General features: G+C 40.4%; 1 protein-coding gene across 4 annotated transcripts in view; it reads right to left on the bottom strand.

Annotated features, from left to right (window-relative positions):
- Positions 1-1,486: 1,486 nt before the first annotated feature.
- Positions 1,487-12,082, bottom strand: part of KIF3B (kinesin family member 3B) — a 64,263-nt gene continuing 53,667 nt past the window's right edge. For 3 of the 4 annotated variants that reach the window (XM_077111669.1, XM_077111686.1, XM_077111679.1), the window contains exons 7-9: positions 11,173-11,278; positions 6,926-7,104; positions 1,487-5,983 (exon numbers count right to left, since the gene is read on the bottom strand). In XM_077111669.1, coding sequence (XP_076967784.1) covers positions 5,887-5,983; positions 6,926-7,104; positions 11,173-11,278 — 382 coding nt within the window. In that variant the 3' untranslated portion in view covers positions 1,487-5,886. The remainder of the gene's footprint in view (positions 5,984-6,925; positions 7,105-11,172; positions 11,279-12,082) is intronic. The other variant, XM_077111663.1, reaches the window with a different exon arrangement.

Genomic DNA, 12,082 nt, shown 5'->3' on the forward strand with positions numbered 1-12,082 from the left:
ACTAAAGCAAAGAAATAAATATTTGCAAGTTGGGAAAAGGGCTAAGAAGGAAGCAAGGCATAGTGAGAGAGACTACACAGACAAGAGGAGATGGGAGAAAATGGCTTTAGAATGGTTTAGTATGGTTGGGGAAGGCTTCTCTGAAGAAGTGACATTTAAACTGGTAGCTGCTGGATGAGTCAGTCAAGCAAAGATTAGGGAGAAAAGTTTCCAGGCAGAAGGTACAGCCCATGTGAAAGTGCTGAGGCAGGAAAGAGCGTGGTATAACTCAAGAAGCAAATGGAGGCATGTGTGGTTCCAGCCTCAGGAGGGTTGGGAGAACGGTGTGAAAGATGCAGGCCTTCTCATAGGTATTGCTTGTTCTGAACGACCGTCCTTTGTGTTTCTCCTCCGAAGGGATGGAACATATTCTATTCTTCTGTCTCCAGTACAGAGCAAAACACCTGGTGCACAATAGACATTCAACAAGTGCCTATGAGTGACATTTTCCTGAGACCTCTCACACTGCCCATTCCCCCACCCCAACAGCAAGTCCTCAGCTGGCTCATCTAACTGAAGCACCCAGGGGCCGGTTAACCACAGACTGGTGGTAGAAACAGCAGCAGCTGTGAGAGCTACAGTTAAGTTCTTGATGAATGCCACTGACAACTCAGTTGGCAGAGGTAACCACTACATGGTCCTTGGAGACCTTGGACAGCAGATTCTTGGGGTAAATTTCAACCAGATGGTGACTTCAGTACGAGAGCCTGCCAAAATTATGAGCCCCAAGACTTAAATCAGCAGTTTAAAGTCCCAAGTAGTTTCCAAGGTTTGAATAAGTTTCTTGGTTTCTGTGTGTGTGTGTGTTTGTGTTTAATAATCCAGAAGATGTAAAGACCACTGATGAGTTGGCAGGAATTTCCAAGTTGCCCAGCTGCCCTGCTCTGTACCATCCCTGATAAAACAGCGTCAGGCCTAACCCCAAATTCTATCGTTTTCAATAATACATTCACAGTCTTCAAATCACACTTTGCACTCTGATTTCTGGCTAATGGATTTTGAACAAATCTAAACTAATCAAACTATTTAGGCTAAGCTAAACTATGGCTGTTAATGCTTTTTAGAAAGAAAAGGAGGTAAAGGAACACTATATATCATATGAAGACAGACTATGAGGAAATCCAATTAAGGATCTTTTGCCTAAATCACATAGGCCACTGTTCTCTTTGTGTCCTTTAAATTTCTTGTTGGTACTTTACATCTTTACTCTTATACTGTAATCTTTTCTACAGTAGTTCTCCATGCTTCCCTCTAGTGAAGGTAAAAAAGGACTGCAGAAACTTCTCGTGAAATACTCCTCTATTTACAGAAGACCTTCACAATGCTATTCTCTTCACAAATTCCTTTCCCCTCTCTCTTGCCCAGCTAAATGCTTTTTAGCCTTTAGATCTCACTGTAAATGTCATTTCTTCAGAAAGTCTTTCCTTTACCCACCCACCCCAATTTAAATTATATCCCTATTATTCTCTCATAATATCTTGCAGTATCATTTTTCATGGCATTTTTTTTTCACAATTTGTAATTATTTATCTGTATGCATTTGGTTAACATTTTCCCCCACCTCTTTAAAGGGCAAGCTCTGTGTGGGCAGGGACCAGGTTTGTGTTGCTCACATCAACCTGTGCCTACAACAGCTCAATAAATGTCTGTCAAATGGCTAACAGTTTTTCTATATGGGCTTAGGATTTTCTGGGGATGGTATGCCCAGAACTGGCTTCCAGTTTCTTAGGATACAGGTGATTCATGGTGTCATGTAAATACAGGGCCCCATCACAGAAATAACCACATTTTTTAAAGGTCTACTCTGAACTGCACTACTGTGCTTGTTGCTTTGAATGTATTTTTAATCCTCCTGCAAGGTGGGGATTATCACCCCATTTTACAGACAAGAACCCAAAGGCTCAAAAAGGTAAATTAAATTCCTCGCAGTTACACAGCTACTAAGTAGAGGCAGAACCAGAATTCGAAACCAGCTCATATTTCAGAGTCTCTGTTCCTTTTACTCAGTCTCTGCTTCTCAACTGGGGAACACAAACCCCCAAGGGTAAGCTCCAGCTGGCCTGGGCTTATGAGAAACCAGACAAACATGTGAATTTTTGGTGGTTGTTTTTTCCTGATGGTAAAAAAAGCATAAAATATTTTTGTCTTATATAAAAAACAAACTTAGATATATTTTAAAGTAGAATGTGTAATAAATTTAAAGGAACTTAAAAAACAAAACATAAATTCAAAGAAGTTTCATGCCTGTTGTCCAAGCCCCCGTCTCAGGAAAATCCGTGGAAAAACATGGGAAGTACATATTTGTCACTCTACCTTTCTTCATTTTACGTCCCTTTTCCTTGTTGCTACATATTATTAAATGCAGGCATTTCAACTCCACCTTCAGTTTTCATTCTCCTTTCACCAGAAAAATTAAAATGTTTAAAGAAAGTGGCAATGTGTCAGCCACAAGCATGGTGTTTTCAAAAGTAATAGTCACTTATGAGGACACCTTTTTGTAGGTACAATAAATCTGATTGATTTTTATTACACATCTTAGTTTAGAATCACTTTTACATTCCTAGACAAAGAGATGATACAAATAAATATCAATTGTAAAACTTAGAGCCCCAAGTATTGGCATATTCTTTGTCTAATGGTAGCCAAAGAGAAGGTCAGGATCAATAGTGACTCCAAGGAGCCACGAAGAGCATTGCCCCTGCCAGCCCCAGGATCACTCCTTTCATAATCTCCAAAGCATTTCATTCCAGAAGCAAGGGCACGGAGAAAGTGGCAGATTTCTGAACAGTGCAAGTCAAAGCCTTGCATGATAGATAATAGCCAGGCCCGCTGCTATTCTTATCTAGTTCCCTCCGAGCATTTTTGTTATGGCTTTAGAGTATATTAATAGCCCCATTTGTCCACTGGTGGTGTTCAGATGGTCCAAGGTGATGTTTGCAGTAAGCCTTGACCTCAAGTGGGAAATGTGAGGCAGAACTGATATCCTGCATTAACAGGGAATCGACACTTCTCAGAAACTTGGCAACAATGCTACATTCGGTGATGGAGGGCTTGACAGAGTCAGACAGAAAAAAAAAAAGAGAAGCCCATGCCTGAACTGCAGAATTCTCTGGCGCCCTTGGTCATGGAGGTGTGGTTGGAGCAATTCAAGCAGCATGCAGGCATTAGGGGACAATCCAGCCTTAGGTCAGAGTCTTAAGAAAGTGCTTCATGCCTATGATTTGCGGCCTTGAGTTCTGAATCCAGGGGTCTGAGAAACATGTGACTTTAAAATATAAAGCCAGATACATTCCTACTGGTGAGAGAAAAAAAGGGGTCTGATGAGGGTCACACACACTGTCTCAAACTCCTTCTCCGATGGATCATCTTAAATCCTGTTAGACTTGCTTCTAGACTTCACTAGCTGCTGCTGGCAAGAAGGCCCTCAGATGGCTGGAAACATTCTAGCATGACTGCAGATATGCAAATCTGGTCCCTTAGTGGGCTTGGTAGGTCCTCTACACATTTGGCGCAATTTAGAACCTACAGCAGCAGCTTTCTGGTGGCAGCAAGACATTCTACCATCTGCTTATTAAAATTTTCATCAGATCCATTTTGAGAGAAGAAAAGCACCAGAGACTATTTGGGAGGGGCAACTTCACCTGCCACACAGCTTTCCCTTCACTGTGTTTCCACAGAACAACAGGAGATAAACACAGCCGAGTACAAGGCAAGCTTGTTTTAATAATCCCACCTGTCAACTTAGCTCTCTTCTTAGAAAAGTTCTGAGGGCCACTCAACTAACCTTGGTCAGAATAGCCACCTTGAGACATTAATGTTAAGGTAAAGTGTTATCTGCAGTTTTCAATTCTTGGATTTGCTAGAATGAATATTTTCAGCTACAGAATTTAGACTAGCTTTGAGGAAATGCGTGAGAGACAGTTGTAACCTGCATTTAACCACCTAGGCTATATACCTCATCATTTCATTTCAATTCAAACAGGCAAATTCTTAGTAAACCAGAAAGAAGCAGGGTTTGACCCTGAGAAAAGATGACAGAAGGCTCCATTATGTGCTGGGAACTGCTGACAAGGGCTCTGGGTTCAGAAAGAATGGTTACTAAAAAGGAGACATATCTCCCCTTTGCAGAACACTAAGACATTGCACTTGGTACCTCCTCTTTCCCACAGGTTCTGATCCAGAAATGTGCCCTGGGAACTAAGCAGCTGAGTTAAAATATAACCCAAGACCCACCTGAGTCACCACTTCCTGAGGCACCATGCCAGCAAGGTGCACCAGTGTGGCAGACCTGGGGACTCATACTGTCCCTTCAGGCTTGGCTCGTGGACTCAGACACCCATGTGGGAGTGTTTCCAGCCTGGATTAGCCACTTCATAAGCCTTTAACACAGACAAAAGGCAACAGCCACACATTAGTGTATTTCCAATATTGGGCAAGTTCTCGGTCTCTCTTTCTCTTACAGACACTCATGGGCACACACAGAACACAAGCCACCACTGTGCTCGCACACCCACACACACTTGTGAGCTTCTCTTCGGGGAACAAATGAGTAACACCTAATGACCAACAAAAATGAAAACTCTGAATCTCAATAATACAAAGAACTAAAACTTACAAACCAAACTAGTATATGTAAACAGGAATCTCTAACTTTCCTCTCTAAGCCTATTCAAGCACGTCGGCACTCCTTGCCACCATCTTAGGCTCTTCCTGGAGGGAGCCTGTGATTCTAGAATTGGGAAAGTTTTCTGCTGAAGGAAGGCAGGATTCCTTTGCTTGCATTTGCTATGTCTCCCCTTACCACAGCACAGAATCTCACATCTCCTTATCTGCATCTGCCTTATCACCCTCACACCGATATGGAACAAAATGAGAAACTCAACAGTGCCACTCCACCTCTCCTTCTCCCAACCCTAGTTCCATCAGAGAAGGCGGAGCCAGCCCGTCTTCTGTCATAAAACAGTCCCAGGAAAGAGCTTGCTCTGGAGGCAAAGGTTGGGCCTAGCTAGGAACGCTCAGAGTACACATATATGGGAATAAATGGTAACGAATGAGAGGAAAGCAACATGGTGTGTAGATATGGGATCGGCTTACGGACTTAGATCTTTGACAGGACAGTTACGGTTTTGAGGTTTTAAAGAAGCTTTTCCCCTAAACTCTCAAAGGAGGCAAAAGGAACGTTATTTCTATTGCCTCTTCAGGAGCAGAAACTGGGAGCTTCCTAGAAGATTGCCTCATGCAACAGGTTTCAAAGGCAGATCTACTTGTTAGTGAGGAAACAAGCTCACTGATCATGCCCAGCTGGAACTCGGATCTGAATGAAATTTCTCATTTCCACTTAAGAGAACAAGCACTCATTCAAGATCTGGGGCTTTCACTTTTCAACCTCACTCTCATTTTATCCTGACACTTCAAAGACTTGGTCCTGATAAGGTGACTCTTGATTCTGCCCTATTGTTCAACAAGAAGGAAGCCCAGTATAAAGAACAGGCTGGAAAAAGGAGAGGGGAGAGGACGGGAGGAAAGGAGAAGGGAAAGGAGAAGGTGGCAATGGAGAAGGGAAGCAAGGTCACTGGTCATTCTCTTGCTTTCCACTTCAACTATAGCACTTTACCTTACCCCATGCATTTCTGAGATGCTTATTAAAAGTGGTTTCTCAGAAGAGCTGAGTGCCAGGTTAGGACACCATATTTTGACCAGATTAAGTCAGTTAATCTGCAAAGAGACCATTGCTTCTCCTCAGGGGAACAATTCTGAGTTTGGGCTCAAGTCCTCTCTGCAAGTTTTTGTTTGTCTCTTCTCTCAGAAGCAAATGCTGTTTACGCCCTGGGAGAGAAGGAACTGGCTTTACTTTGGAACCAGTCCCCGAGACTGTGGATAAAGCTGAGATGCGGGGGTTCCTGAGGAAGACGACGTAGATCCCGACTTCCTTCCACTTTTAGGCCTGCAAAAGTCAAACACATGTTTATATCGCATGTCTCCATCTCTGCCCCTGACACAGCTTAGACCCTTTTCCCATTGAGTGTCATTAACATTTCAAGGTGGTCTTTCCCCAACAGCCTGAAAGCCAGTATACTATCAACTATAAAACCACTAGACGGGCCCAGCCTGACCCTCTGGGTGTGGCTGACATGGAATGCCAAAAGAGGTGTGAAATCTCAGGGCAGGGACTTCTATTCTTCCATTAAAATAAAATCTTGACTGTCTTCTCCAAATTGGTAAAAAATACTAAAGTCTGACAGGTACAATTTCTTCCTTTTTTGGTTTTCCATCCAGTTGTTTTCCTTAATCTCTAGTCTTATCCAGAACTTAATAAGATAAGGTTTTAATTTAGCACCAAATTAAGTACTTGGTTATTTTAAAGTATGAGGTAAATTTAGCATTGAAGCTGAGCACCTGGGTTGTAGGTTAAGAAAGACCCAGGTTTGAATCCTGGCTCTGCCACTTACTAATTGGATTTCTTTGGACTTGGCTAGTTTCTCAAATTCTCTAAGTCTTGGTTTTCTTTTCTGTAAAATGGGATGGATGGAAATGTTTACCTCATAGGCTTTTACAAGAAAGCATTAAGGGAATGCTCTTAAAGCACTCAGAACTGCCTGGTTCCTGGTGGGAACTGAAGAACTGACCCCTATTCCACAAGACTACATGCTCCTTATAGGCAAGAACTGGGTGCCTTAGGTTGTCTGGTATTCAGTTTACCTGGCATAGTGCCTGTACCATAAATATTTGTGGAATAAATGAATAAATATAGGAGTAATATGATAACACTTCTTGGTATGGTCTTCTAAGCGTCCAATGATAAATAAGCACTCTTAACACCCTACATCTTGGTCTGTCCTTTTGCAAACATGTTCTGTTCAAACATAGGTCATCAAATGCCATTCACCTGGCCTTGGATTTCTTATTCGCAGTGCTTTCAAAGGATGATGCATCCACCTGTATCTCATCTTCATCCTGCAGCGCTGCATCCAATGCGGCCTGGACTTTGGGGGCTATGGCCGGGCCCTCATAATCTCTGGTGGTCCGGCTGGGCATGTCCAGCTCTAACAGCACGATGTTTTCTGCCTACAGAAGCATAGTTGTAACCATGCATGTTGGCTTCAAATCAGACACAGAAAATACAAGCAAGCTATATCCCCTGTAAGAAAAGAACTGCAAAATGCTGGCCATTCAGAGTCAACCAAAAGCCTATCTAGAAGAAATGATGCCGTTTTATTATTGTTTTCCTGGTGGGATTATTATTTTCTTCCCTATGATATTTAATTTTTTTCAGATTTTTATTTTCTTTTCTGTGTTATTCTATATTTTTTATTCTTTTAAAATAATATGTATTATATCCTCAGGAATAATCAGGGAGAAATGATAAACTAATTAAAACTCATTTACTGCAGACAAGGTGAAAATACAAAAATGCATAAAGAAAAAAATTGGAAATTACCAATAATTTCACCACCCCTAGCAATTTTCATGAACATTTCAGTTGCAGAGGAGCAGGGAGGCAGGTATGGTATGTATATGAGTATGGTAGACTTGACACTGCATGTGCTTGCAACCACATCTTAAGAAATCAGACTGGACACCTGCCATGTGATTAGCCTTGTAGACTGATTACTTCCTAGTTCCTAAACACTTAAAGTGAGTAGAGGGAAGACCACCCAGAGTGAGACATGCCCATCTTCTCCTCTGGCTCCTCCCAGTCAGTGGAGTTCTACTGTTGGATCAGGGTAGGTCCCTGGAAGCCCAACATATCTGAGTTGTGGGCTTTAAAATCGTGTTTTTGGCTTCAGACACAAAATAACTGGCAAGATGCTCAATGTCCCTGGCCGTTAGAGAAATGCAAATCAAAACCACAATGAGATATCATCTCACACCCACCAGAATGGCCATTATCAACAGAACAGAAAATGACAAGTGCTGGAGAGGATGCGGAGAAAGAGGCACACTTATCCACTGTTGGTGGGAATGTCAAATGGTGCAACCACTGTGGAAGGCAGTTTGGCGGTTCCTCAAAAAGCTGAATATAGAATTGCCATACGACCTAGCAATACCATTGCTGGGTATCTACTCAAAGGACTTAAGGGCAAAGACACAAACAGACATTTGCACACCAATGTTTATAGCAGCGTTATGTACAATTGCAAAGAGATGGAAACAGCCAAAATGTCCATCAACAGACGAGTGGCTAAACAAACTGTGGTATATACATACGATGGAATATTATGCAGCTTTAAGACAGAATAAACTTATGAAGCATGTAATAACATGGATGGACCTAGAGAACATTATGCTGAGTGAGTCTAGCCAAAAACTAAAGGACAAATACCGTATGGTCCCACTGATGTGAACCGACATTCGAGAATAAACTTGGAATATGTCATTGGTAACAGAGTCCAGCAGGAGTTAGAAACAGGGTAAGATAATGGGTAATTGGAGCGGAAGGGATACAGACTGTGCAACAGGACTAGATACAAAAGCTCAAAAATGGACAGCACAATAATACCTAATTGTAAAGTAATCATGTTAAAACACTGAATGAAGCTGCATCTGAGCTATAGGTTTTTTTTTGTCTGTATGTTTGTTTGTTTGTCTTTTTTTTGTACTATTATTATTATTATTATTTTCTCTATATTAACATTCTATATCTTTTTCTGTTGTTTTGCTAGTTCTTCTAAATCAATGCAAATGTACTAAGAAATGATGATCATGCATCTATGTGATGATGTTAAGAATTACTGATTGCATATGTAGAATGGAATGATTTCTAAATGTTGGGTTAATTTCTTTTTTTTTCTTTAATTAATAAAAAAAAATTAAAAAAAAAATAACTGGCAAGATATGCACCATCTAAAACTGCCAGAAAAATGCTGCTAAGGATTCTGTCTGATACAACAAACATTTTCCACTGTATAGAGTCCCACTATAAAAATAAATCCTTTTTTCTTTTGCATTTCTTATTTTAAATAACTTAATGGCAGAAAGAACATAATTTGAAGAGCTAACTAGTATTGATATATATATTTTTTGCTATGGCTTCCAAGGGAGACTCAAAAACATTAAGAAAATTTTAAGTGATAATCTTTCACTATGAAAAGAACAGATGATCCTCACTGACTTATAAAATACAGATAAGCCAAAAGAAGAAAATTTTAATTGAGTGTACTTCTACCAACTAGAGATAATCAGTTCAAATTCTGATACATTCTGCACCAGATGGTTTTATTAGTATATACACATCTGGTACAAACTTTTTTTTTTAATTTAATTTAATTTTTTTAAATACAAAAAAACACCAAATAAATGCAAACATTCCTATTTTGATCATTCCGTTCTACATATATAATCAGTAATTCACAATATCATCACATAGCTGCATATTCATCATCATGATCATTTCTTGGAACATTTACATCTATTCAGAAAAAGAAATAAAACGAAAACAGAAAAAAATAAATTATACATACCATACCCCTTACTCCTCCTTTTCACTGATCACTAGCATTTCAAACTAAATTTATTTTAACCTTCATTCCCTCATTATTTATTTTTATTCCATATGTTCTACTCATCTGTTGACAAGGTAGATAAAAGGGGCATCAGACACAAGGTTTCCACAATCACATAGTCACATTGTGAATGCTCTATCATTATACAATCATCTTCAAGAAACACGGCTACTGGAACACAGCTCTACATGTTCAGGCAGTTCCCTCCAGCCTCTCCATTACATCTTGAATAACAAAGTGATATCTACTTAATACTTAAGAATAACCTCCAGGATAACCTCTCGACTCTGTATGGAATTTCTCAGCCATTGATACTTTGTCTCATTTCACTCTTCCCCCTTTTGGTTGAGAAAGTTTTCTCAGTTCCTCAATGCTGAGTCTCAGCTCATTCTAGGGTTTTTCTCAATCTCTTGATGCTGAGTCTCAGCTCAATCAACGTGGGATTTCTGTCCCACGTTGCCAGGAAGGTCCACACCTCTGGGAGTCATGTCCCACGCAGACAGGGGGAGGGTGGTGAGTTTGCTTGTTGTGTTGGCTGGAGAGAGAGGCCACATCTGAACAACAAAAGAGGTTCTCTTGGGAGTGACTCTTAGGCCTAATTTTAAGTAGACTTGACCTATCCTTTCTGGGATTAAGTTTCATATGAACAAACCCCAAGACTGGGGTCTCAGCCTATAGCTTTGGTTGTCTACACTGCTTGTTAGAATATCAAGAATTCAACTTGGGGAAGTTGAATTTCCCCCCTTTCTCACCATTCCCCGAAGGAGACTTGCAATACTTTTTTATTCACTGTTCAAATAACTCCGGGATTTATCGGGGCATCACTCTGGACAAACCAACAAAATCTCATGTCCTACTCAAGGTTCCACATACTTATGGTGTTCAATTACGCTGCCTATATAAGTTATATTAGGAAATGCACTAGTCAAAATACAAATTTTATACGAAATAAACATTTTTTGCTTTAGTCTCACACATAAGTTGAAATCTTACAATATTAATTACCATCTATTTTCAGCACCCTGCAGTAATGACATTCCTTTGATACAAACTATTTTACAACTCGCTTCCTCCACTTAATAATACACTGTGCCTCCTGGTTCCTCCACTTACCAGCAACCTAGCCTTTAAGCAACGGCAATGACTGCATAAAGTAGATGGAAGTCTTCGGTAAATAAGTAGCAAGCACTTACAAATGGAAGCTCAAGATATTTTTACTGTTAAAGATTTTGGGGTCATTAAACAGTGCTCAATTATGTCACTTTCAGTAACTACATGGTATTATGTTAAATGTAAGTATCATTAGTTCTTTAACACAGCTCCATCTCCTGACTTGGACATCATATTCTTTCCAGCTGTCTCACAGAGCTATCATGAGGCTTAGTGTTGATGTTTATTGGCCATTATGGACAGTATGTTTGTACTCTTCTTCTTCCCTAATCCTGATTCACTAAATTACATTCTATTTTACCTTTCTATTTAATATTTTATTATAAAAAAAATTCTCAACCACCTCTGTAAAGAGTCAGGGTACAAACACTCTGATTTTGCACAAAGGTGATTAAGGGTTTATACAAATCTAAATTACTCCAAAAGAGGAAGGAGACAAACCCAACAACAATCTTCTTACCCTGTATCGGGCCTCTGGACGAATCATCATGGACATTCTTGCATGCTGGCTCAATGGTCTCTTGTATCCCACAGCTGAGACTGGACGCTTCATCATCTGCTGGTTCCTGAAATTGAACTGCAGTGGTTAAAGCCCTGGCTGAAGCATGTTCCACAGCCCCAGGACTGGTCCTGTTGAACCAGCACGCAGATGCTTCAGACAGAGCCCAAAGTAAACAATTCCCTAGACTGAGGGCTGATGTTTAAATAAGAAGCTACCTATATTTTCTGTTTGAATTACCTTCTGATTAGATGTGAATGTAATGCCACTTTATTTTTTATATATACATTTCTTTTTTCTTTCCTCATGGACAGGCACCAGGAATTGAACCCAGGTCTCCAACATGGCAAGCGAGAAGTCTGCCACTGAGCTACCATCAAACCACCCTGTCACGCCTCTTTTAAGCTGGAAGGCATTTTAGTCATGACCCAGTTCTTAGATGGCAGACATGAAGTATGACTGTCAACACCCCCATTTCTGCATCTTTGACACACAGCTCCCATTTTTCTAGCATGACAACTGAGAATCCTTCTTAATATATTCTGTCAGACTGGAACTAACACACAAGATAGCACCTATGTACTGCCCCTAATTTGGCCTAACATTCTACATGTTGATAGTTGGGAAAGCTGCAATGCAGGAATTTGGGGAAGGTCATTAGTTCACTGGTGGCAAAGTCTCACAGTTCCCAATAGCATAATCATCAACAGACTTTTACCTTGCGTACCTAAGGTATTGTCTCAGAAATACAAATGATTCAAATTAAAGGAATCCAATGGTTTTCTTACCAGATGCTCTGACCAGGTCCAGCTATCAACATTCTTTCATTCTTTTCCACCCCAAGCCTCCCTAATTAACAACAGTGACTTAC

The sequence above is a fragment of the Tamandua tetradactyla genome, chromosome 1 (genome assembly GCF_023851605.1).
Source record: "Tamandua tetradactyla isolate mTamTet1 chromosome 1, mTamTet1.pri, whole genome shotgun sequence".
NCBI lineage: Eukaryota > Metazoa > Chordata > Mammalia > Pilosa > Myrmecophagidae > Tamandua > Tamandua tetradactyla.